Raw genomic sequence first — 27,651 nt, forward strand, 5'->3', positions numbered from 1 at the left:
TTAAATCTCTCATGGACAATATGATACAACAGTATAAAGAGTGTTGATTGTGAAATCTACACATCCACAACTGTACCAAATTACATCCTACTAATATGAATGTAGATTTCATTGTGAAAACAAATTAAAATAATTTTGATCTGAGGCAAACATTTTGGTGTCTCGTTTTTGTCTCAGTAGATAAAAGGTTCTGAATTGTTATACATCTTGATCCATATAGATATACCCATCAGAAGATGGCTACGCTGTTGTCATAAAGGGATGGACATAGTCATGGCCAATGATGCTCAGGTAGGCTGTGGCATTTGTACTGAGAGGCCCCAAAGTGTGCCAAGATGATATGTCACACACCGTTACACCACCACCATGAACCAATGAAACAAGGGAGGATGGATCTGTTCTTTGGTGTCATTTACACCAAATTCTGACCCCACAATCTGAATATTACAGCTGAAACTGAGACTCACCAGATGTGCAGTGTTTTTCTGATCTTCTGTTGTCCAATTTTGGTGAGCCCATGTGAATTGTGGCCTCAGTTTCCTGTTTTTAGCTGGTACCCGGTGAAGTCATCTGCTTCAAGCCCGACCTGTTGTGTTGGATGTGACATGAATGTCTCTTCCGTGCTCTTCTGCGTACTTTGGTTGTAATGAGTGGTAGGGTTTCTCTGTAAACCCTAGAAATGGTTATGGTAAAAATCCCAGTAGATCAGCAGCTTCTGAAATACTCAGACAAGCCCAACAATCACACCGCATTCAAAATCACTTAAATCACCTTTCTTCCTCAGTCTGATGCTCAGTTTGAACTTCAGCAGGTTGTCTTGATCATGTATAAATGCCTAAGTGGAGTGAGTTGCTGCCATGTGATTGGCTGATTAGACATTTGTGTTAATGAGCAGTTGAATAGGTGTAACTAATGAAGCGGCCAGTGAGTGTATGATTAGGAAGTGATGAGGGGTTGATGCAGCAGCAGCATTTACATGTCAGAGGGAGGAGCGGGAAATGCAGCTTTCACATCTTTTTTTTTTTGCCCAGATGCAATTTCTGAAGCTTCAGCCTTTCTATTATTTGCACTTATTAACTGTACAACAAAGTGAAATGAGTTTTACTGATAATTTTCCCAATGCATAGGAGACAGGCAGAGTTCTTACACAATCACAAAATAAGTTCTTGCCAGTCCAGAACTGGCTGGTGCTCCTATTTACATAAGTTGAACAGGGTGCAGAGTAATAAAGCAAAATGCATATCCCTACATTACGATGAGTTACAGCTTTATTTCAAAGTTCAGGTAAGCCCATCAACAGCCCAACAGCAACCCCGACCATATTTCCCCTCCAGAACACGGGCTTTAACACAAAACTGTAGCACATCACGTGGTCTACACGCATGAATTACAAAAGGAAGAAGTGGAAAAAAAGAAACAGGAAATGACCTCTGACCTCATTCCCTCAAACTCTGCCAGTGTACGATGGCCATAAAACCTAAAATTGTGACTTCAGGGTGTAGTTTTAGCATCGAACTAACCTTAGCATTGGTACAGCGAGAATTCAAAGACAGAGAAAAGTGACACTAAGTGGAAGTTTGTATATGTAATGCATGGTGAAAAAGACAAGTAAGCAAAATCAGTTATTTTGAAACAAGTAACAAAAAAAACAACACATCAAGTCGTCTCTTCCTTATGATAACGGGCCTAAGTACAAACTGCAGGCACATTCATCAATGCTACAGTATTCACATGCATGTGTGGAGGCAGATGTTCTAAAGAGACGGGAACATGCTAACAAAAATCAGACCCCGTCTCTTCAGCACTTCTACTTTCACCGCTAAAACAGAATCAGCGTACGTGGTTTTGGGGGTAAAAGTTGAATAAAAGGAGTCACAATGTGTTTTATTCTGCTGCCTTGAACGCAGAAGTTTTTGCACGTTGACATCTGGTTTGATGTTTTAACAGAAAGCAGGGCAGGAAAAGGCACTTCAAAGTGTGGATGTCTCTTTGATTTCCTGGCAGTTCGATCCTAATCCTTAAAAAATGAAAAGGTCAGCTGGTTGCCTCCCTGCAAATTTTTGAGTCCTCCAAAAGACAAAACGGGGACACTGAAAGAGACAAAGATTACAGACTGTTGGAAACAGTGTAAACTGAGTCATTTGAAAGGATCAGAAAGTAAAAGAAAAATAAGAATAAGAGTCCACTTTCTTTGGTAAATGATGGATTGTGAGTAACTTACAAATTAAAACAAAAAAAAAGATCTTCTGAGCTGCGCGATGAGGCTCTAGCCCTCAATGGAGACCTCTGGAACAATGTGTGCGTTCAGTGCCGTCTCCACTGGCATCTCCTGGTCAGAAGTATTAACAAGATACTGTTATTAATAACAAAATTAAGCAGGCACACATCTTTGAACAGCCACATTGGAAATTTTTATTTTTATACACATATAGACTCTTGAATAAAGGTTGAAAAAATTAATGTTTTTTTTTTTTCTCCCTATTTTTTACCACTGAGTTGAGCTGCACAGACTCCACAGAGATCTGCATCTGACACTGCAGGTCACATGTTTCCGACTTCGACTCTTCTGACGGCCCATCCAGACGTGTTGGCTCAGCAGGATCCTGTGAAGGAAGAGCGGGAGGAAAAACTAAAGGAAGTGGGCAAAATATATGTTTCAGAAGACAGTGTGCCATATAAGGCTACAGTGTTCAGAGATTCGCTTACAATGACCATTTCCTTTGCAGGTGCAGCACTAGGTTCAGCTCCAGAAGTTGCCACATCCATGGAGCCTGTTTGTGTGCTCGAGATGTCACTCGTGGGCAAAATTTCCTAAATGCCACAGAGGGTGGGGTACGTTAGAAAAGACTGAATGAGAATGGTTACACAAGTGGAGCTTCTGAAGTAAACATAGTAAAATCCTCCTGCCCGTTTCCATTTATCAGACACAGTGAAAGAGAAAAATGACTTTTCACAACGACAATAACGCATCAGGCTTTATATGTTACAACCTGCTACCTGGTGGACACATGCCCTGAGGAGCCAACTACCCAATCATTTACAACTCAAGCACTGTTGCCTCACAGCTAGAAGGTCTGGGTTTGAATCCACCTTGGCCCGGGCCTCTGTGTGGAGTTTGAATGTTCTCCCCGTGTCTGCGTGGGTTTCCTCCCACAGTCCGAAGACATGCAGTTACTGGGGTTAGGTTAATTGGTGATTCTAAATTGCCCATAGATGTGAATATGAGTGTGAATGCTTGTCTGTTGCTCTGTGTTATCCCAGCCTGTGACAGGCTGGGATAGACTCCAGATTAGTAGTGGGGACAATGTGAGGGGTTTCAGAACAGTGTTAGGGACATACCATAAATTCCACCTAGAATTAGTCTCTAAATGTGTGATTTTCTTCAATCACTTGTGAATCCCTTTTTATTGCAGTTGATATATTTGAGAAGTGCTGTGCTGCTGTGCAGTGCACCATGTTAAATTTCTGTTGGCTTAGTTCTCACCTGCTGGACAGCAGCAGACTCAGTGGCGACCTCCACTGCTGAGACAGATGCTGTGACGACAAACTCATCGAGTGGCGAGGCAGCAAGCAGCGCAGCAACAGTGCCCTAGATGTCAGAGGAGAACAAGAGAGGAAAATGTTGTCCCACAGTAAGCATTCGTGATATTTAAATTAATAATATGAATAGCATATCCCCTAAATTTCTGCATTGAGGATTAAATTGAAAACCTTATTACCTCGTTGGCTTCAGCCTCTTGTACTGGAGCCTCGGGATTGGTGTCGGGCACCTTGTGAGACCACAGGTGCTGAAATATCATTGCTTTGCCATTTATGGAGATTGTACTTTTTTCCCTTTAAGAATTACTTGTACAGAAATTACCAAATAATAATAATAATAAGTGAAATTTTACTCTACTTTTTCTTTTAATTGGCAGAAAGGTAAAAATACTCACTGCTGGCATCTCCACAGACTCAGCAGGCGCGTGCTGATGTAAACACAAAGACAGAACAGGACACACCGTCTTTAGTCTTCGCTATTAAAAGTTTGGACAAAAATAGATTGAAAAATGACAAAAACATGCATGAAATGATGAAATATTTCATCAGGTGGCACCTCTGTTTTTACAGCAGTCTCAGCAGGTGCATCCTCCTCAGCCGGCAGCTCTTTACCATCTTCTTCAGCAGCTGGGGCTGCAGGACCGACAGCCGCTTCAGTCAGTCGCCCATGCTCAGGTACGTCTGTGATAACCTCCACCACTGATTCAGCAGCAGTCTCTGTAACCACCTTGTCTGGAGCGGCTTCTGCTTCAGCAGAAACTCGGTCACTGCCAAGCGCTTCTACCGCTGTTTTTTCAGAGGCTTCCGTTACGGGTTTTGGTGCAGCGATATCTTCTGTGACAGCCACCTCCACTGCGGCCTCGGTCGCAGTGTCTCTCTCTGCCAGGGCCGCAGCGTCCACTTCGTCCTGTGCCTCGTAGACATCCTCCGTCTGCACGTGCGAAATCAACACAGCGCGCATTTAAAAACATGACATTTACAACACGACAGCAGAGAGCAGCAACAGCGATTCTCAAAGTTTTTTACAGTTCATACAGGGCAAAAATACATTCACTTAATACGATGTCATAATGTTTGTGCGTATGATGATGTAATTTTAATGTCTTACTTGTTGAGTCTCGGTTTTTATGACTGCAGAATCAACTGTGTGAATCTGGAAAGTGGCAAAAACACTCTTAATAGCCAATTTTCATTATGAATGGCTGGGAATGAAATAAATTAAAACATGGACGACAGATGAACAGACAAACAAAAAGCCATAGCTGTGCACACAGTTTAAAGCTTATAATCTTATAAAAATCACATTTATAAGAATGTTTACTTCTGTGGTTCAAAGGATTAGTTGCCTAATTGCTGCTTTTATGATATATAAAAGGCCATAATAATTGCAATTTTGGGTTGTTTTGATTCATTTTTGCAACGTAATGAAAATCATTGATATCTTTTATATCCTTGTTTGCAAGTTGTTTGCACATCGGTGAAACTCTAAGAAAAAATATGATTCTTTTCTCATGAAAACGTTTGGAGTGGTCGAGCCAGACTGTGATCTGAGCACTTACATAAGAGGAAACTTTCCTGGGGGAAAGTGTGCTTGCTGCTTGTTCGATGCGAGGCTAAAGTCGCAGGAATTTTCAGCACCTTTCTGTTGAAAGGATTGTTTCTTGTTCAGTGACTGCTGCTATGAACTTGTAAAACTTGAGTGGAAATTGTTTTTAATGCATGCCATCATTTCTGCAACCGCTGTCAGCAAAAGCAGTACACACACAGACCTATGTGTCCATAAAGTTCAAACTTTCTATTGAATGAATGCATTTTACTTTTTAAAGGGTAAATTTTGCAACCAGTTAATGAAACCAGTGTGCTTTATTTGTCTAGGAAAAGCTGATAAAGCGTGTTTGTGTGTTTTAACTAATGCTTCCAAAGAGAGCTGTAATGCAAGTGCTACATTTCCACGATGCACCAGAGCTTCTGACTGCTGCTGCACAAACATGAGCAGCTCCAAAATCAAAGCCGGTCTCACGTGTGAACCGTCATGTTGAGCTTTTGTCCAACTCATACACTTTCCCACCTGTTTAATCTGCCTCTGGCTTACTATAAAGATAGACTCTGCAATTATGCTCAGTTTAAATGGAGAGAAAAGTGGATGCATGCAGATAAAAATACATGTTTAGCTACCTCAGTCTCAGAAGGAGCCACCACTGGAGCTTCAGATGGGGGTATGACCTAAGAGCACAAGAGGTTGAAGAGTTTATTTACAAGGTAGCAAAACATTCATAAAGATACACATGCTTGAAATAAAACAGAATGTAGGTGGAAAAACGAACATAATGTGAAAAAAGCCACTTTGGGATACGTTAACAAGCATTTCAGGCAGTGAAAAATATGTGCCTCGTGTTGCACTGCAGCCTTTACTGACTTTTTAGAGGTTGAGCATTGGGAGGGGCACACACACACACACACACACACACACACACATAGCAGTACTAAAAATGGGCCCAGAGCCAAATGATCTTCTGTAAAAACGGCTCATCTGCCAATCTGTAGCTGTGACGGGCCCGAGGAGTTTAACACAGGAACTGCAGTGAGTCTTTTCTGTGTCCAAAAATGGAAATGTTTGGCAAAATTAGAATTGGAATTTGGACTGGAAGTCCAAACAAACACCAATGGATGCACTCTTCCTACACTTGGTGTGAGCATTGCTGTAGTTGGGCAATTACAGGACCATTAGAAACCACTGCAGTGAAAAGCAGTTATTCCCTCTTTCCACTTCCCTCTGTATAACCCAACACCAGAAAACTTCTTCACATCATTAAATCTGTGTTCTCCCCCAAATCCTTCATCCACAAAACCCACTAAAATTTTAAACTCACATCTTTGATTTCATCTTTTGTATCTTTTATATTTTGCCACTGGAAAGACAAGCAAATATTTGTACCACTGAAATGTGTTTAAATGAGTCAATAAATAAATGTTTTGCAGTTTATACTCATGTGCAACTATTTATTATTCAAATCACAATATTATTATTATTACTCATACCAGTGGTTATTATCCAGACAAGGATTCACCAAAATGCCCCCATAATGACAGAAGTCATCCATATTTTTCCATCTTGCAGCCATGCTGCCAATGGCCAGTGGCACACCAACTGTGCAATCGAGTGTGTTGAGCTATAGTGACAATCGCAGGGAGTGGTATATAAATATTTTAAATCTTCACAGTCTGACTCAATTATTTAGTCTGTCTTGTGCCAGTTCTTCTTCAATGTAGGGCAAAACCTTGTGCATGCAAGCTGCTTTTGCTAATCAGGAATATGAGAGTCATTTTTGGCCCAAATCACCCGAACCTGTCTATTTAGTTTGAACAGAGCGACACAGCCTGGTTGTTTGACCACTTTTTTCTCTGTGCCACTATTAGGGGGTGACATATCTTACTAATTAACAGTCAAGTGGGCAAATATGCACATATAGTTGAGAAACGTACATATAAACTCCACCTATAGCCACTGGGGAGAGAAAGCAGGGGTTACACACTGTATATACACACCAGCAGAACGAGTACTAAATGGATTTGCACACAGATCGACAGTCTTTCTAAATTGCTTAAAAGTGACTCAAAATGGAGAATTTTCACCGTGACTAAAAGATCCTTCAGGTAAATATTGTTACAGGCTGTAAAGGGGATCAATCGTTTTCATTTCCTTATTTTCTTTCCTTTTCACACCACTTTTTCTACTCCTGGCTCTGCATAATGTAATTGAGGGCAGATATTCTTAATATGGTTATCACAGGTACACTGGTTATGCATTAATGGTGCATCCAATCAGAAGAAAGTTGGCCTACAGGGATGGGAAGGGGCTTTAGCAAGGCCCAATATCAGATAAATAAAGTTAGAAATTAGCATAATGGGTCCCTTTACAAAAGCTGGAACATCTGTATGTATAAAATCTTTAAGTCTAAACTGCACACATGTACAGACACACTTCAAACAGGCAACTGTCCTCCCTGAGCTAAATATCAGCCTTCTACAGCCCTGACTCCTCTCAACTCATCAGCAAAGAATCTATTAAATATGGACTGAAACAACAAGTAAAGGTGCAAATCACAGAGGTTATTAAGGGTTCATAGCCTGACACAGGGTACCAAGAGAGGTCAGGAGGAGTAGGATGCAGAACTGAAAGAAGAGAAAATTGGAAGAGAGAATAGCAAAGGCAGAAGAAAGACCTGTACAAGAAAGTGCAGATTTGACAGGAAAAGAGGGGCAGCAGATAGCACAGAGGAGGAGTGCAAGGCTGCAATAACATAGGGGAGGAAGCAGGTACCAAAAGTTCAGCTTCACTAGTGGGTGAGTTGCACTCACTGTTGCTTCAGGCCACAAAAATCAAATGCACTCAGCCAGTCTGTGGAATGGGCTGTGGGCTGATACTCACCTGAGTTTCTGTAATCACATCCTGAGGGAGTGGGGGCATCTCTTTGGCCCCAAAGCCACCTGAATATAAGCCCTATGAAGCCAGTTGATCAACCAACTGTCACCATCTGCGTCTGCAGCGGACACATGGTGTTACAGGTACGAGTCACAGTTTGTGCAGCGCCAAATGCAAAAGTTGTCTGTGAGCAAAGGTTTATAAAGCTCAACAGCTCAACAACATAACTTGGAAATTTGATCCAAACTAAGAAAAGTTCCTAATATATACATAAAATACAACAGTAATAGAATTACAGTCAGTACTGATGTTTTTTTTTTAATTTTGCAAAAGTGCATAAATGTGTGCCGTTTCTGTCATCTGACCTGAATCTGATTCATCTACAAGCAACGATGTGGCGAAGCAAAAGAAAGGAAAGAAAGTCGGAACAAGAAGAGTGAGTGGCATGGAGAGAGTGGATATGGCCACAGTACCACAGTATAAAACTACATAATGGCAGTCAGCCATTCTTCTATACAAATGTCTGTATGGCGCCTGTAAAGTTCAGTGCTTGCATGCATGTAAAGATTTGTGTCTACAACTCCTAGCTAAATGACACAAGTGAGCTGGATGAGGACCCACAGGAATACTGGAAAACAGTATAACACTGAGTGAAGTCTTAACAAAAGGCCATGCTATTAATACCACAGCACTGCTTCTTTCCTCTTATTCTAGGCTTGGCACACATGTAAGCATAAGCTCATGTAAGCACATGTAAGCATATGTAAGCATTTTCCTAATTGCTTATCTAACTAGGGTAGAGTAGGACTGAAGTCTATACTAGTTAATACTGGGCTAAAAGCACTCCTCAGTTGGAATAGAAGTCACAGATTTGCATGTATGTGCAATTTACTGGCTAAAACAGAACATCCAGTTCACAAAATATGTACAAGATGGTTGCAAGACTCAAAGCTTATCTAGCCTTTTAAAATTGCAAATAATAAATTGTAGGTGAGATTTTAAAAAGTTGAGAAAATATTACTGCAGGGTAAAAATGCAAAAGCTATAAACATTCGTGTTGTAACATATTAAATATTTTCTTGCAACAATAAATAAATAATGTACTGCAGCATCCTGATATGCCTATAATACCAAACTTAATATGTGTTAACAAATCAGCCTATTCCAAAAAGAACAAACAAACAGACGCATGCTGAGGGACACCGTTATGTTTTAGTGTAGGTGATAATGGCTGATAAAAAAAAAAAGCTGTTCCCAATGTGCCAGTGATGTATCTTTCAGTCTCTCTCCTACGTTCCACCTTTTTGCTAAATGGAACATGTTGTTCCATTCGCTTCAGTACCTCCACCAATTCCAGCTCCCTTTTCCCACATGGCCCCAAACACAGCAAATACTATTTGACCTGGCAACATCTGAAAATTTGAGAGCAACCACCTACAAAAACAGCCTGTTTCTGTATAATCTCTCACAAACTATATGCAATTTTGATTCCAGCGATGTTCATTTAGGAGACTGAACCCAACACAGCATTCACTGGACCTCGTTCACTCATGGGTGCACAGAGCTATATATATATATATATATATATATATATATATATATATATATATATATATATATATATATATATATATATATATCAGTGTTTATGCCAGTAATTCTGATTCATTCTGTGATACAAGCATGGCCACTAGTTGTAATCAGTATACTAGAATGCTCCCATTTCTCTCTATAAAATAAAAGGATGCTGGAGAAAGCAGCAAAGTTGTTGAAAGAGAGAAACTTGGCAATTAAGCCCTCAGTCTCTCAGGCCTAGAGCCCAGTTGGCAACCATCTGGCGACCACCATTGCTATAGGGAAAAATATGGATTCCCCAACCAGTTGGCAGGTGGTTGTTGGAGGTTTCTGGCAGTCTTTGTGAAACTGACTGGTAAAACCCCATTATCTTAGGCCTAGAGACTGGTCAGCAATGCCCTGGCAACTGCTGGTCACTAGGGAAATCTGCGTAATCTGTGACCAGTTGGCAAATGGTTGCTGGAGGTTGCAAAGATGTATACGATGCTCCACTGAAAACTTTCTAGCAGATTGCCGTGGTCTCCAGCAGTTTGCGTGGAAGACGCTGGCTTGTCTGCAAACTACTTACCAAGCAGTAGTGAAACTGTGAAAAGTGCGACACAACCTGGAAACGGCAACCGTTCACCTTTAAAGTAACAGTTGCACCTTTTGAAACACTACAACTGTTGAAACTTGTATGTAAAATGCTTGAAACATTGATTCATACAGTTTAAGTTCAGATTTGTGGGTACAGATGCACATAGGAGACAAATGGTGAGAACATCTGGAATTTCTTTACTGGTCAGTTTTGAAAAAAGGTTCCTGTGATTTGTAACAGTCTGAGTCTGAAATCTATTTTTCAAAGCAATTATATTCACCCTTCAGTCAACATTAAACATCAACACTGGTATAACAAAAATTGCTTTCTTACCTCAGTTGCTGGTTCTGTTTCAGGAATCTCGGGTTCAGGCTCCTGCACTATAGCAGCTTCAACTGTAGAGGGCTCCACCGATGGAGTCTCCACAACTGGTGCTTCTTCAGTGACAGGTGCTGGGACTTCAATCTCAACTTCTGCTGGAATCTGCTCCAACAGCACAGCCTCTGGTGCCTGTACCTCAACTGGGATGGGCTCCACAACAGGTTCTGCTATTGGTTCTAATTTTGGGGTTTCCACAATAGGGACAGCAACAAGAATGGGCTGTGAGATCTTTTCTGGAGCTGGAGCTTTAGCTGCTTTCTTTGTGGTTCCTGCGGGGGGTGCACTCACTGCAATTCCCCGACTAGCTTTGACTGGTGGATTGGCTGCATGCTGCTCTTCAAGCGCTCGCCTCTGGGCTTGCTGCAAGGCAGGAAAGACACAATAACATCTGAGTTAATGAATGTGTGTTACTATTGAAGTTTCTTGTCATACAGTTATTTGAACCCTTTCTGACATGTTAATTGGTGCAAGAAACTGGTTCAGGGTAACTTGAACTAATCAAACAAGTGACCATTAACATTTGAAGGCTAAGAAGTCTGTGAACCTTCGCCTTTCCAAATGAAAGTACATACAAACCAAAATAGTTTCATAGACATGTTCAGTATGTAAAACAAGATGATGAACGATGAAAGTGAAATTCAAAGAAAGGCAAATGAGAGCTTATGAGGTATGAATGTTACTGAGGCTTTTATCATGTTCAGATAATGATGCTGTTGTCAGTCTAGCACACAGGAATACCAGGCATGCCATACCAGCCACGTCCAACATACTTTTCAGCTTTGGACAAAACCCCCTGAGGCTTTAACGGAGGTTTTAGGAGTGCAGACCACTAGAGGGAGGGGAAAACTGGGAGTAGACACAGCAAAGCTAGTTAGATAATGGGAGCTAATTAGTTGAATCAGACTGGTCCTGACAGGTCTGGTGAAGCGGGAACGGAAACCGTGCGAGTCAGCAGCACTGATGGGTGCCCAGCGGGCCAGACAGTGGGGCTAATCACATCATAATCAGGTTACAATCACTCCCCAAAAACGCTTTTGTTAGGCTGGCAGCCAGTAAGGCATTCGCAGTGCTGTACCCATGCTGTAAGCCAAGAGCGCATGTGTGTGAAAGTGCATATATATGTGACTGCCCACCTAGGGAGCATCAAAACAACCTTGGCTGTTTGCCCTTTAAATCACTTGATATCTCAAAGTCTAAACCTCGCTACCACAAAGTGATACATTTCCAATAATCAAAGGTTTTTACTGTATTTCTCAGGCCTTGTGAAACTAACACACACATACACACATACAAAGGCATATGTGGCTAAAGAGGATAACTTAGCTAGATATCTTAAAACGTCCAAAAACACATTCTCTTCCTGGACTCTGAGGTAACTGATGATTAACTTGAGCTGTAAACGACTTCACTGCCAGACTGTGGGAGAATGAGAGGCTGTGCAGAGTCCAATCTGGCAAAAGTGGGGCAAGACATTCCTTCAGTCAACACATTACCAAATACAGATGTGTGGTGTTCAGAGTCATGGACTGACCAGCCAGGCAGAGGCTTAAATTTGGTGGGGGTTAGGGGTGGGGGCACTGAGGAAGGATGCCAGAAGAAGCACTGAAAAGGCTTACCAGGGGTGGGTGACTGGGCTTCAAGTAAGACTAGAGTGGTGAAGCAAGTGAAAAGAGTGCAGGGTTTATGACAATTTTATTCATTAGAAGTAAACAGACAAACAACAACAACAACAACAACAAAAACCATGTAAAATAATAGTGTTGGGTGATGGAGTAACCCTTTGCCCTTTGAAGAACTGGAGTTTGTGTGTTACTTTCTCATTGATTACACGCCCCTCCGGTCTCTGCCACACCCACCCGCCTTTTCTTTGGGCACTGAATGTCCAAAAGTAAAATTTCTCCTGTCAGTTATCACTTGTATTCATTGAATTGGCTTAGTAAAGGCAAAGGGGCTTCATTATTCTGAACGATCTAAAACGCAAGGCACTGCATTAATGGAGACACTGTGTACTGTACTACACTGTGTACCTTATTGTGTTTTTGGTCCTGAGCATGAGACATATTTTAATATAGAAAGTGTTACTTTTCTGGTACATTGAAAAAATACTGGAAAGTGGAACATTTTATGGATCAATAAACTCAGTAGGTAAATAAACGTCTAATCGCTACCCCTAACCATTTATCAGCGCTCACTGAGAAAGTGCATAGCGCACAACAGTTGACCACAAAACTGACAATGTCTTTGTCTCTTGCTTCTAAAAGAAAAGCCAGAAGCATCGGTGTGAATTAAATAAAAATATGTGTGTAATTTAGACGCTGTTTATTTGGGCGCAGTTTTGGCACGTTTTTGGTACAATCTTCTGTCTCTGCCAGCTTTTACGCGCGGATCCCGGAGCGTTCCCACCAACTGAGAGAAGTGGGACAAAATGGGAATCTATGCAGTCAAATAAACACCAAATTGACATGAATATGAAAAACGCAAAACGACGCGCAAACACGCATTTTACAGGAGTTAAAAATCATTTGCAGCGCACGTATTTTACAATGAACTGAACAAAGAAATAAAAACAGCAGCATTTCAACCCCATACTCTGTAGTTATTATAAGAATAAACACCTAGTAGGAAAAGTGCGCCTTTCATCACTTACCACCCTTCTCATGCGACGCTTGTTCTTCTTCCTCTTGCTGGGCATTTCGGTGCGTGTTGAGGAAAATAAGAAAAACCGAAGAAATGGAACGAACAGCGAGGCGGAGTGAACAAAGTGGATGTTTATAAAGCCCACGGTCTTTCTGTTACCTTTGTACCGAACCTATAGGAGGACTGGGGTGAAAGACAGGGGCGTGGGGGGAGAGACAGAGAGAGAGAGAGAGAGAGAGAGAGAGAAAGGGCACCAAACACGCACGTGAACGAGAGCTCAGTCAGATCTTTGTATTAGAGTTGGTTTATCCAGCTGGAAGGCGAGTTATGTTATGTAACCACTCCATCAAAGCAGAGAGAGAGAGAGAGAGGTCCCGCAGAGTGCCACACCACCTCTCGAACAGTTAGAAATACTTATGACGCAAATTTGGGCAACGATGCACTTTATAGTTTTCCATACACTGTAAAAAAAGTACGTAAAAATGACAGTGGAAAACTGTGAAATGGCAACAGTAATAGACCGGAAAATCAAAAACGGTGTATTTCTGTAGCAGAAACATGTGATTACCTTAAATCAAAAAACAATACATAACTGTAATTTCCACTGTGATAATGTGTTGAAATGACCCCAGCTAGCAATGAACGTTCAGACAACGTTCAGTGAACGTCGCCTTGAACGTCTGGTGAACGTTCACTGACAACGTTCACCAGACGTAAATCTGCAACACCATATGACGTTCAGTGAACGTTCACCGTCAACGTTCACTGAACGTCTGGTGAACGTTCACTGACAACGTTCACTGAACGTTCAATGAACGTCTGTGAGGATGTTCAGTGACCGTTATACTTTTGATATTTCCAACATGGCATGTTGAATGTATTTTTAAGGTTTGCCTGTGAACATATGTCCTCCATTTTCCAGTGAGATTCATCCGCACTTGAATCAAAAGTGAATATAGATTCCAGCCACTTAAAATTAACACTCAGCAAAGAACAATTTAATTTAACCGGTAGGGAAGAATTTTGCTGCAGTTTTATTTTATTTTATTTTTTGCAGAATAAGCTATTTCCCACAAAATTTTTAGATTTATGTGCACAGTTCAATTTGTAATGATCTATGATTCCATTTAAAGAAAAATCAATGTTAAAAAATTTTAACTGCATAATTCAAGACTGCAAAATACTTGCAAATGTTTTCCATGTTTGACCCTACGTGCTTGCCTGAAACTAGTGTGAAGTGCAGGCCTAGATAAGATCAAAGCATTAATAACAACCAAGGCAATGCAATGATTTGATAAACAATTATGCTTTAATTTTGTTGTTACTATATACATGTACATTTTCTAGTATGATAAACAATGCTTTTGGATCACCACTAAACACTACTAAACAAAAACACGTCTTGTACTCTACAGTAGAACACTTGTTAGTACAGAGAAACAGGTCAAACTAGCAATGTTGCAGCTGCATAGTCCCGATTTAGGGTTCGTCCTCCTCATCAGTCCTGTCCTGTCCTCGATTGGCTGACTTGTCTTTACGACACTTCGCATGTTTCAGCCAATCTCCCAACACAGCCTGGATCTCAGTATCACTCAGAGTATCTGACCCTTGGTTCTTTCGTACAGCCCCTGAAAAATATACAGACAAAAAAGAATTGGAAGTGTGAATTGGAGTACCGTGGTTGGTGTCAGGAGTCAAGACAATATGATTTTCATGGGCTATAGAGAATAGTGCACAATGGCTAAAGCTTCAGTCTAAATTCTGACCTTTTAGTACTTACTAAATATCACGGCCACCAAGTGCTTGTGAGCAGAGAAATTCTTTTTGCCTTTCCGTCCATAGAGGCTGTATTGTTCTGCAAGGTGGTTTGTGACAATTTTTGGCAAAATATTATAAACAGCAGCTCTCAGATCCCTTCCTCCAATGACTGCCAGATGGTGCACCTAAAATGTGAAATACAAAAAATTTAAAAGTCACTGTTTACACAGAAGGTAAAGGCTCATTTTTACTGTCATACTGTATCCAGTTTTATTGAATAAATTACGCATACCACTTTTTTTCTGACTGCTCCGAACTCAAGTGCCCGGTTCAGAGCTTCTAAGTCTTCTGAGCTGGAGGCTGGAAGCGTGAGCTCATCCAATGGGTCCAGCTCTTCCACAGAATTATTAGCAGCCTGTTGGGTCAGAAGTGCTTGCAGCATCTTGGCATTGTTCAGGGCTATGGCCTTGACCTCCTCTATGGCCCTAAAAACTTTAAGCTGAAAGTTGTATTCTGAAAAAAATGATAAAAGATCAGAGAAACATAAACTGTCAGTTGGTAAGTAATTATTACCTAGTTTCAATTAGGCTTTTTCCTGCACTGCAAAAAATGTTTGTAAAAAATACAGTGGAAAACTGCCAAATGGCAACAGGAATAGACCGTGCAATTGAAAAGGGTGTATCTCTGTGGCAGAAACATGTGATTACTGTAAATCCTAAAACAATACATAACTGTAATTTTCACTTTGATAATATGTTGAAATCACACATTTTCACTGTGAAGATCTTTTTTCCTACATTGCAAAAAAGTCTGTAAAAAATACAGTGGAAAACAGCCAAATGGCAACAGTAATAGACCGTAAAATCGAAAAGGGTGTATCTCCGTCGCAGAAACATTTAATCACCATAAATCAAGAACCGAGATATAACTGTCAAAATATGCTGAAATCACATATTTTGACTGTGAAAATCTTTCTTTTCTGTAAAATTTCTATAAAAATGACACACTCATACCATAAAAATAATTACTGTCTGAATTATACATATTGCTGAATTGTACATTTAAATGTATTTCCCAGGTTGACTGAAATTTATTCAGGAACTATTTGAAATAATAGTTTGTTTTTCAGAAAAGGAAATGCAAAACATTGTATTGTTTTATTATTCTGTGTATCAACTGCGTCTGAACTGTAAACTGAATAACTGGATTTAGATTTCATCATACTAATTTTCTTTTCATGCACCTCGTGAGTGGTCCCAAAATATTCAGCTTATTGCAGAGTAACCTGCTAATATAAAATGAGACTGAGGGAGATACATGCATGTGTCACAGACAGTATCCAATCAGCAGCTTCAGACTGAGCCATGACTGAGCAGTTACACTCAGAGGTTAGCACCTTTTCTGCCCTCTCTGTGGGATAAACGACATTACTACACGATGGTACATCATCCTGCCCCAGGGTTTACTACAGTTTTGTGTCAACCTTGCAACAACTAGTTATGTCACCACGGTAAGGTAAGTTACCTTAACAGTACTGATACCATTAGCAGCAGTGAAGACCTGAGCCACCATTGTGGAGGTAAAGCCAGAGTTAACTTTAACCAGTATCAACTAAGGAAATGTTCAGCTGTAATTTTGGGGGAAGTTGTTTAAGACATTGAAATGTTGTGTTCCTCACTGCAAACTTAATCAAAATGAACTGTTTATTTAGGTGCATTCGCTGACATGTTGTAGATAAGGAGAAATTTAAGGCTAATTTTTACCGGAGTTATAATCAGGGTTAAAGTGGACCAGAGCATCTTCAGTTAGTGAGTAATCAATATGAAAGGTAGTTTGATACTTAATACTGTACAGAGGTCAATTTTGTCTCTTTTCCATGGATTCTGTCATCAGGCACTGAGCACAAAAACATCAGCATGCTGGTGGGTTTCAAAAATGGCAGGTTTGATTCTTGTGAAGGAGTCGCTTGTATGACTCATCTAGTGACATCACTGCCTGGCCAATCAGTGGCATGCAGCCTGTTGATGCCATATTTTCTACATTTTCAATCAACTTGGTGCACCTGGAACCGCGGCTGAGTAGGTACTAAAAAAGTATGTGGTAGCACCTCCTGGTCCACACTCCAGTCCAGTGGGTGGCGGTAATGCACCTATAAGCTGGTTTGCCCACTGCCATTAAAACCACAAGAACAAGGTACTAGCGCCCATAGATATACGTCTATGCTAGCGCCTAATGGAATACCCTAAAAACTAAGCCAAGCTGAGTCTAGCTGAGCTGAGTAGGTACTAGTGGAAAAGCGGCAGTCTCTGATATATCAGCTCTGTAACTAGAGCTCTGCTAGCATTATAGAAGGTGAGCAGCATAAACAGAGTGTTTGTAATTGGCAGGTGATTTGAAATGTTTCAAACTGCTCGACAAACTGTGCAGTTTGGACCACAGTGTGTCTGTGAGCTGAAATTGTTATTCAAAGGTTGCATGGAAATACCACGCAGTTTAGTGCAGGCTAAAGTAGTTAATTTGAAGTATTGTGGTGACATGTACGGTGATGCAGTGTGTTGGACTAGTGCAGAGCAGGCTGTGGTGTTAATGGCCAATGTTAGCAGGCATCAGTTTAAATTTAAGGACTGGACTGGTACTTAATGCCTGAGTGTTTGAGCTGATCTGTCTGCTTACACCTTGTTGAATTCAGTTATATCCAAAAGAGCAGTAAACCAAAGTGCAGCAGCAGATGTCAGCTGATCAGTGTGTAAAATTCTTCCCATGCTGCATCACTGCTACACCAGATATTAGGTTTACCCAATCTGCCAAACTCATGTTAACCCCAGGACATAGTGTAGGGGTGGCCAACTCCAGGCCTCGAGAGCCAGTGTCCTGCAGGTTTTAGATGTGTCCATGATCCAACACACCTGAATCAAATGGCTGAATTACCTCCTCAGTATGCACTCAAGTTCTCCAGAGTCCTGTTTGATTCAGGTGCGTTGGATCAGGGACACATCTAAAACCTGCAGGACACCGGCTCTCGAGGCCTGGAGTTGGCCACCCCTGACATAGTGTATCTGCTCCTGTTAATGTTTGTCTCTAAGACAGCTGTTAACACTTTTAAATGGTTATAGTTAAAGATTTTTAAATTATTTTGTTTATTTTATTTTTATCATTTCTTTATTTATGCTTTGTCTTTTATTTTATTTGTATTTATGTGGCATGCCTACTTCATTGAGCAGTGTCAGTAGACAGACGGGAAACACAGCAGAGAGAGGGGATGATCTGCAGCAAAAGGCCCAAACTGGAATCAAACCTTGGCCAGCGTGACATGTGGTGCATGTAGTACCAGGTGAGGCCCAACTGTTTATGGATTTGAGTGTGAAATGTATTAGAATGTAATTTGCTACATGTGCAGTGAGCAGAGTGACAGTGTTGATACCTCTCTAACTTAGGAGGATGTTGGTCCTGTCAGTCCTATCTTCTGACCTGCTAGTGGTTCAGATGGACTTTATCAACTACTTTGCTGTCCTACCAATCTACCTGCCTGATCAGAAACCAGTCTTGTCAAGGATAAATAGAGGTAAGTGGTTGGACAGTTCAGTGTGTGTTGACTGAAAATTTGTTTAATTCATTTGTGTAAGAACTATAATATTATCATTCTTATTATTACTGCTTTATTTTATTTTGTTATTCTGGCTGCAGAGAGGATCCTGCAATTCCACAGCAAACACCTGATGACTAACCGGGGTACTCAAGCAGAACTGGTGACACTACAGTTACATACTTTTCCCAAAGAATGTCTAAATGCAAAAACTATTTATATTTCAACAATGTCTTTGTTTGTAATGGGCTTTATATGTTATTTTCTCTGTAATTAACAACGGGCAGTTGGTTGTAAAATCTTAGCCACTGGTGTTCTATTTTTTTTCTGGGTGAAGTTCTGGCAACAACAGCTGCCACTGTTCGAATGTAATGTTGATTTTTACAATTAAATACTGTTATGTATCACACAGTTGTATTCTGTTTTTCATCGACTGTAATTAGGTTTAAGGTATATCATTTGTATTTGGAATTGTTTATCATAAATGGTTTTAAATGGTCACCGTATTTTATACAGTAAAATATAGGCAACCATAGCGGCCAGTATTTTACCATGAACCCAGCTTACGGTATTTTGCATTGAACCCGGTTTACAGTATTTTGCCGTGGACCCGGTTTACGGTATTTTACCGTGGACCCGTTTATGGCATTGTACTGTGGACCTGGTTACGGTATTGTACTCTGATCCCTTTCACGGCTTTGTACCCTGGACCCGTTTACGGTATTTTTCCTTGCACCCATTTACAACAATGTACCCTGAACCTTTTTATGGTGTTTTACCGTGAACCCATTTACGGTAAAATACTGGCAGCTGTGGTTGCCGGTACTTTTCCGTGAACCTGTTTACGGTAAAATACTGGCAGCTGTGGTTGCCGGTACTTTACCGTGAATCTGTTTACAGTATTTACCGTAGAGCAGTTTACAGTTAAGTACTGGCAACCACAGCTGCCAGTATTTTACCGTAAATTCAACGGATTTTTTTTTACAGTGTACAATTTCTCCTGTGAACAGAACAGAACAGAACGTAAAATATCACAAGTTCAAAGTTATTCTTGAGAGAAAACCTACAAGAAAAAAACTACAGTCACTCCTTTTCTACAGAAAACAGTGTTCGCCTCTGTCAGTCTGTTTTTGTTTTTTTTTTTGAATGCATTAAAATCATGAAGCCAAAGAATAGTGTTCATTGTGTGTGTTTTTCATGCAGAGAATAAAGAGAAACAAAGCTTGTACGTGTGTCTATGCCCACCACCCCCTTGTGCTGCATTAGCTGTGAGAACCCATTGTTTCCAGTTTTTTGTGTACAGTTGTGTCAGAAATAGTCCCATAAACACATTTCTATACCTCACATATGGTTTACAGTGATGGGGATGTGTGAGATCACTTTTCTTATTTGAGAAATATTTTAGTGTTTAGCTGAAACACCAAACGCTGCTGCATTGACACTGTGGCACTTTTGCCTTGCTGCTCGTGCAAACAGTGCTTTAAATGGGAACCACCAACCAAGTCACCAGACAGTAAATCTTAAAATAATGTCAGATTACTAAATGTAACTGAAAGTTCATTGCACTCACTGCATTATAAAAAGTCCAAGGGGATAATAAATATACTGTGTAGTTGTAGTAGTTTGAGTCAGTTGGTAGCTTTTAGGATTCATGTTTTTGGTGATAAGACTAAAAGTCAAATGTCAAAGTTGACATTTCTTGATTTATTTCCATCATTAAACTTTTTGTGCCCAAGGCACAAAAAAGGGCAAACCACAGTTTGAAGGCACGCCTGCATTCAAATCTCAGATCAAGAAGACCTCATTTCAGACACACATTATGAAGACAGGAAGATTTCGGGTTAGTTGTGGGTTGATACTGAAGTGAAATGATACATGAATGAGATGCTATTTATGCTATTCATCACCTGTTGTGGATTGGATCCTGTCTTTGCTGATTAAGCAGATTCAGGAACAGTTTAGTTCATGATGCCTGTCGGGGGTTTCAGCAGTTCAAGTTCAAGCTTAAATAATTTTTTATTTTTATATATATATAGTTTTTTATTTGTTTATGTTTCTGTGAGCATGTGTCATAAAAATTCAGTTTGTCAGCTGAAGTGATTTTTGTTTCACACTCAGCTATTATATCTTTATTTGCATATAGAAGTTGTTCACAGGGCTAATATTTTAAAAATGCCTCTACACTGATGAGTGTAGAGAGTCAGGTCTTTAATTTGTGAGTGTGGAAGATTCACTCAGACCTTCCATTTCTTCTTCTTCCTGCCTTTCGCCCATTAGAGGTCACCACAGCGAATCATCTGCCTCTGCCTCACCCAATCCCCAGCATCCTCTTCTGTCACACCAACCCTCTGTGTGCTCTCCTTCACTGCATCCATGAACTTCCTCCGCGATCTTTCTCTTTTCTTCCTGCCTGGCAGCTCCATGTCTAACATCCTTTATCCAGTATATCTGTATATGTCCAAACCATCTCAACCTTGCCTCTAACTTTGCCTCCAAACTGCTCAGCCTGAGCTGTCCGTCTGCTATACTCATATCTAATTGTCTATTCTGGTGACTCCCAGTGAAAATCTTAACATCTTTAATTCTCCCGCCTCCTGCTCGGTTCCTATCTTTTTATTAGTGCCACGGTATCCAAACCATCATAGCAGGTCTCACTAATATCTTGTAAATCTTCATTTTCACTTTTGCTGCTATCTTTCTGTCACAACTCACCCCTGATACCTCCCACTCCACCCTGTCCCCTGCCTGCACTCTCTTGTGTCTGTTGCTTTGCATGGCCGACTCTAGGTATTTAAATTCATCCACCTTCACCACCTCTTCTCCTTGCATTTTCACTTTTCCACCTGCCTCCCTCTCATTCACACACGTATTCTGTCTTGCTTCTTCTGAATTTCATTCCTCTTTTCTCCAGTGCATACTTTCACCTCTCCAGGCTATAAAAGACTGCCATAGGCACAGTGACATTATTGTCTGTTTTGTGACATCCCATTTTTAAGCCTCAACATTTTGTTACTTTATTTGGATGACAGGATAACATACAAATAAAATACTCAGAAAATCTACAACATAAACTCCTTTGACATGCTATTATTTGTGCAAGTGGTCCGACCGGCACTAACACCACAATCATGGTCAAGAAGTCCTGTTCAGTGACTGGAAATAGTGAAGGTGGGGCCACCTGTGTCAGCACACCTGACCATCAAATTATCCTTACCAAAAAAAAAAATAATTGTCATAGAGTGAATAAGCTAAAAAGGCCAAAACAGATTTTGCACCATAACATAGATGGACTGATTTGCTTTTCCAGACTCAAGTGGTCACTTGAGAAACTGCAGTTTTTTGGATTTCTGTGTTGGCGTAAATGTTCAGACTTGGAAGATGCTGCTTGATTGAAATTAGCTGATCGGACTTCAAAAACCTTGCAGTGTATTTCATAGACAGTGGGTAAATGATGACTGCAGGAAAGTGGGACAAGAAGTCTCCTTTAAGGCAGACCGGGCCCCACAACAAGAGCTGAAACACTTTGGCTATCAGCTGGTCAGAAGTGAATCACCATCTTTAAATAGATTCCCAGATTTTACTTGGGCTAAACTGGGTTATCACATATACACACATCAGGCACACACTCGAATGTTATGCATCAACAAACACCCCTCTGAAGGTTGGCTCCATGGTTACCAGCTCGATCCTATTAATGGAAGCAAACACAACCTCACACGCAGACACAACAAAGAAAGACAGCCTAATACTATATTTAGCTTTGGTTACTAGTTAGATGCAATAATGGATAATTATTTACAGATATTTTATAAAAGCATGTATAACAATGTCAGTTTATTTCAGGGTAAATGGTATTGAACAAAAATGACACATTTAGCTGGTTACTTCCCAGTAATCAAGGTGCACCCAGAACAGTTCGCCAGTCCATCCAGAGGCTAACAGACAACCACTGACACTCACATTCACACCTATGACCAGCTTAGAATCACCAGTTAACCTAAAATGCAGGTCTTTTGGGGTCAACCTCTCAACTAATGTGCACCATCATACCACCTTTATTGGTTTGATTTTTCAATACTTTGTAAGGTTTTTTGATAGTCTGTAGTTCCATCCATCCATCCATCCATTTTCTTCCAGTTGTGCAATCGGTGATTCTACCTTCACATTTGCAAATCTTATTTTTGGAGTGGACCAGAGAAGATTCATTTTTACAGCAAAGATTTGAAAGGAAGCTATCATTAGGCTGAAAAAACAAATGAAACCCAGTAAGACAACTTCAGTGTTGAAGAAAGAAAGATCTTTACTTCACTGATATTTTATGCCAGAGATATAAAAACAAGAGAAGCAAGTGTGAGAGTCAGTCAAAATAAAAAACAGAGGTTTAGCTGGAAAAAAAAAGAAAAAAGGAAATTAAAACCGCAAGCGGTGATATCGGGCCCTCGCACTCCGCGCGCGTCGACCTGTGGCGCTCGTCGACCCGTGCCGCACTCGGAGGTTTTGTGATCGTGATGGGTCTCTAGAAAGTTGAATTCTTTTATAGGAAAAGGTATCTTTTGCTCTCGGCATAGACGCAATGGAATATTTGGGGGTGTGCTCACGGCTCCAGCATGCAAAATAGGGCATGGGTCTGATTGACTTTTTTGATGGGCTGTTTGTCTAGATGATGTGGAGCCAATTTGGTCTCACTGGGTGAAATGCCCTAGGAGGAGTTCATTCAAATAGCAGGCCTGAAAATGGCAAAAATTGACACGTTCAATTGAAGATGCTGGACTTCCTGTAGGGTTTGGAGTATGGCTCCAAGAGACTTTTTTGTATGTCTTAGGATGTTACATGAGTGTGCAAAATTTCAGAGCTGTAGATAAAATGTAACTCAGGGGCTAGCTAAAAAACATGGTATATTATGATATTTAAAGCTGCCAGTAGGGGGCGCTCTAACGTTTATGGACTTTATGCATATCAATGTGTTCAGGGCAGGAGGCTTATCAAATAGATGAGGATTTTGTAAGGAATGGTGAAAGATATTTCATGTATTTCAGAGCAAAACTAATTCTGTGGACGGTCATACAAATTTTCATTTGCTTCTGTAGGGGGCGCTATTGCGCCTACAGTCTTGAATCTGTAGTTATGGATTCAGCCTGGGTGTGTACATGAGTGATTAAATTTTCAGCCTGATCAGACAAAGCATGTGCGAACAAGTGCACAAACAATTTTGGTGGTGAGGGAGAAAAACAAAGGCCAAATTTAATGGCCTGGTGTGACAAGGCCGTTTAATATTTTGTAAAGATTTCCACAATATTTGATGGGCTACTTGTGTAGATGATCTGGAGCCAATTTGGTGTCAGTGGGTGAAATGCCCTAGGACGAGTTCGTTCAAATAGCAGGCGTGGAAATCGCAAAAATTGACACCTTCAATTGAAGATGGCCGACTTCCTGTAGGGTTTGGGGTATGGGTCCAAGAGACTTTTTTGTACGTCTTAGTATGCTACATGAGCCTGTACATTTTCATACATGTAGATAAAACGTAGCTCCGGGGCTACTCAAAAAACATGCTATTTTAAGATATTCCGAGCTGCCACTAGGCGGCGCTCTAACGTTTATGGACTTTATGCATATGAATGTGTTCAGGGCAGCATGCTTATCACACCACTGAAGTTTGAGCCAGATTGGGCAAGATGGCTTTGAGTTACAGCCATTTTTGTGTTCATGGCGAATCATCGAACTTTGCCGTCCCATAAGGGTCACGCCCTTTTGTCAAAAAGTCACAGTTTTGAAAACACAGTAAGTCCAACTTCTTAAGGCTTTCCAGGTGAAATTTGAGATGGTTCTGCTAAACCACCTTGGAGCTGGACCTCCAAGTGTAAAATATGACATTTCCTGTTCCCACTAGGTGGCGCTGCGACTGATATTAAATATTGTCATATGTATGTATTCAGGGGGGCACCCTCATCCTACTGGAGAAGTTTGATGCACATTGGATCATGTAGGTATGAATGAGAGGCAATCAAAATTTCATGGCGAATGATCAAAGTTCAAAGGGGCATAAGGACCCCTCCCCCTTGGCAAAAACTCACCATTTTCGAGATTTAGATTCCCCTGGGGGTGTAGGTTAGACAAACCAAATATGAAGATGATAACGTCTAAAACCTCTGAGTTATTAGAAAAAGTGTGAGGGCTGCAAATCGCCAAATTTGCATAATTAATTCAAAATGGCGGACTTCCTGTTGGGTTTAGGGCATGGCTCCAAGAGGATTTTTTGTGCGCCTGGACATGATATACATGTGTATGAAGTTTCATTCATGTACGTGAAACACAGCGGTGGGGCTCCAGTTTAGGGGGCGCTAGCGAGCCATTTGGGCGCGCCCTTGCCCGAGCCCATTAAAATACTTAAATTTTCACCAGGTGTGACGCATGTGCAAAGTTTCATGAGTTTTTGAATATGATAAAGCCCCCAAAAAGCCAATTCATTTGCCTGAATAATAATAATAATAATAATTAAAACCGCAAGCGGTGATATCGGGCCCTCGCACTCCGCGCACGTCGACCTGTGGCGCTCGTCGACCCGTGCCGCACTCGGAGGTTTTGTGATCGTGATGGGTCTCTAGAAAGTTGAATTCTTTTATAGGAAAAGGTATCTTTTGCTCTCGGCATAGACGCAATGGAATATTTGGGGGTGTGGTCACGGCTCCAGCATGCAAAATAGGGCATGGGTCTGATTGACTTTTTTGATGGGCTGTTTGTCTAGATGATGTGGAGCCAATTTGGTCTCACTGGGTGAAATGCCCTAGGAGGAGTTCATTCAAATAGCAGGCCTGAAAATGGCAAAAATTGACACTTTCAATTGAAGATGCTGGACTTCCTGTAGGGTTTGGAGTATGGCTCCAAGAGACTTTTTTGTATGTCTTAGGATGTTACATGAGTGTGCAAAATTTCAGAGCTGTAGATAAAATGTAACTCAGGGGCTAGCTAAAAAACATGGTATATTATGATATTTAAAGCTGCCAGTAGGGGGCGCTCTAACGTTTATGGACTTTATGCATATCAATGTGTTCAGGGCAGGAGGCGTATCAAATAGATGAGGATTTTGTAAGGAATGGTGAAAGATATTTCATGTATTTCAGAGCAAAACTAATTCTGTGGACGGTCATACAAATTTTCATTTGCTTCTGTAGGGGGCGCTATTGCGCCTACAGTCTTGAATCTGTAGTTATGGATTCAGCCTGGGTGTGTACATGAGTGATTAAATTTTCAGCCTGATCAGACAAAGCATGTGCGAACAAGTGCACAAACAATTTTGGTGGTGAGGGAGAAAAACAAAGGCCAAATTTAATGGCCTGGTGTGACAAGGCCGTTTAATATTTTTTAAAGATTTCCACAATATTTGATGGGCTACTTGTGTAGATGATCTGGAGCCAATTTGGTGTCAGTGGGTGAAATGCCCTAGGACGAGTTCGTTCAAATAGCAGGCGTGGAAATCGCAAAAATTGACACCTTCAATTGAAGATGGCCGACTTCCTGTAGGGTTTGGGGTATGGGTCCAAGAGACTTTTTTGTACGTCTTAGGATGTTACATGAGCCTGTACATTTTCATACATGTAGATAAAACGTAGCTCCGGGGCTACTCAAAAAACATGCTATTTTAAGATATTCCGAGCTGCCACTAGGCGGCGCTCTAACGTTTATGGACTTTATGCATATGAATGTGTTCAGGGCAGCATGCTTATCACACCACTGAAGTTTGAGCCAGATTGGGCAAGTTGGCTTTGAGTTACAGCCATTTTTGTGTTCATGGCGAATCATCGAACTTTGCCGTCCCATAAGGGTCACGCCCTTTTGTCAAAAACTCACAGTTTTGAAAACACAGTAAGTCCAACTTCTTAAGGCTTTCCAGGTGAAATTTGAGATGGTTCTGCTAAACCACCTTGGAGCTGGACCTCCAAGTGTAAAATATGACATTTCCTGTTCCCACTAGGTGGCGCTGCGACTGATATTAAATATTGTCATATGTATGTGTTCAGGGGGGCACCCTCATCCTACTGGAGAAGTTTGATGCACATTGGATCATGTAGGTATGAATGAGAGGCAATCAAAATTTCATGGCGAATGATCAAAGTTCAAAGGGGCATAAGGACCCCTCCCCCTTGGCAAAAACTCACCATTTTCGAGATTTAGATTCCCCTGGGGGTGTAGGTTAGACAAACCAAATATGAAGATGATAACGTCTAAAACCTCTGAGTTATTAGAAAAAGTGTGAGGGCTGCAAATCGCCAAATTTGCATAATTAATTCAAAATGGCGGACTTCCTGTTGGGTTTAGGGCATGGCTCCAAGAGGATTTTTTGTGCGCCTGGACATGATATACATGTGTATGAAGTTTCATTCATGTACGTGAAACACAGCGGTGGGGCTCCAGTTTAGGGGGCGCTAGCGAGCCATTTGGGCGCGCCCTTGCCCGAGCCCATTAAAATACTTAAATTTTCACCAGGTGTGACGCATGTGCAAAGTTTCATGAGTTTTTGAATATGATAAAGCCCCCAAAAAGCCAATTCATTTGCCTGAATAATAATAATAATAAAAAAAAAAAAAAAAAAAAAAAAAAAAAAAAAAATAATAATAAACGAAGCAATTACAATAGGGCCTTCGCACAGTTCGTGCTCGGGCCCTAATTAAAACCGCAAGCGGTGATATCGGGCCCTCGCACTCCGCGCGCGTCGACCTGTGGCGCTCGTCGACCCGTGCCGCACTCGGAGGTTTTGTGATCGTGATGGGTCTCTAGAAAGTTGAATTCTTTTATAGGAAAAGGTATCTTTTGCTCTCGGCATAGACGCAATGGAATATTTGGGGGTGTGGTCACGGCTCCAGCATGCAAAATAGGGCATGGGTCTGATTGACTTTTTTGATGGGCTGTTTGTCTAGATGATGTGGAGCCAATTTGGTCTCACTGGGTGAAATGCCCTAGGAGGAGTTCATTCAAATAGCAGGCCTGAAAATGGCAAAAATTGACACTTTCAATTGAAGATGCTGGACTTCCTGTAGGGTTTGGAGTATGGCTCCAAGAGACTTTTTTGTATGTCTTAGGATGTTACATGAGTGTGCAAAATTTCAGAGCTGTAGATAAAATGTAACTCAGGGGCTAGCTAAAAAACATGGTATATTATGATATTTAAAGCTGCCAGTAGGG

The 27,651-nt window shown here is 41.0% G+C and overlaps 1 protein-coding gene across 3 annotated transcripts; it reads right to left on the minus strand.

Annotated features, from left to right (window-relative positions):
* Positions 1-1,250: 1,250 nt before the first annotated feature.
* LOC115785437 (calphotin-like) lies at positions 1,251-13,529 on the minus strand. Of its 3 annotated transcripts, XM_030737064.1 has the most exons (13): positions 13,144-13,529; positions 12,113-12,142; positions 10,449-10,856; positions 5,716-5,763; positions 4,649-4,693; positions 4,097-4,471; positions 3,936-3,968; positions 3,720-3,770; positions 3,485-3,589; positions 2,707-2,811; positions 2,490-2,603; positions 2,222-2,329; positions 1,251-2,090 (listed from the first exon to the last, which is right to left on the minus strand). In XM_030737064.1, exons 1-12 carry the CDS (start codon positions 13,186-13,188, stop codon positions 2,267-2,269), a joined length of 1,422 nt encoding a protein of 473 aa, XP_030592924.1. In that variant the 5' UTR covers positions 13,189-13,529; the 3' UTR covers positions 1,251-2,090; positions 2,222-2,266. The 3 variants fall into 3 exon arrangements, with proteins under 3 accessions (XP_030592924.1, XP_030592925.1, XP_030592926.1); XM_030737065.1 differs by lacking the exon at positions 12,113-12,142; XM_030737066.1 differs by lacking the exon at positions 3,720-3,770.
* Positions 13,530-27,651: the final 14,122 nt, after the last annotated feature.

The sequence above is a fragment of the Archocentrus centrarchus genome, chromosome 9, assembly GCF_007364275.1.
Source record: "Archocentrus centrarchus isolate MPI-CPG fArcCen1 chromosome 9, fArcCen1, whole genome shotgun sequence".
Taxonomy (NCBI): domain Eukaryota; kingdom Metazoa; phylum Chordata; class Actinopteri; order Cichliformes; family Cichlidae; genus Archocentrus; species Archocentrus centrarchus.

Excerpts from the sequence above, each read along its gene's own strand:
- LOC115785437 (XM_030737064.1), bottom strand. The coding sequence starts at position 13,188 with ATGCCCAGCAAGAGGAAGAAGAACAAGCGTCGCATGAGAAGGGTG. Across the intron at positions 10,857-12,112 it reads AGCCCAGTCACCCACCCCTG|CAAGCCCAGAGGCGAGCGCT; the intron begins GTAAGCCTTTTC and ends CCTGCCTTGCAG. Across the intron at positions 3,771-3,935 it reads AGTCTGTGGAGATGCCAGCA|GTGCCCGACACCAATCCCGA; the intron begins GTGAGTATTTTT and ends TGGTCTCACAAG.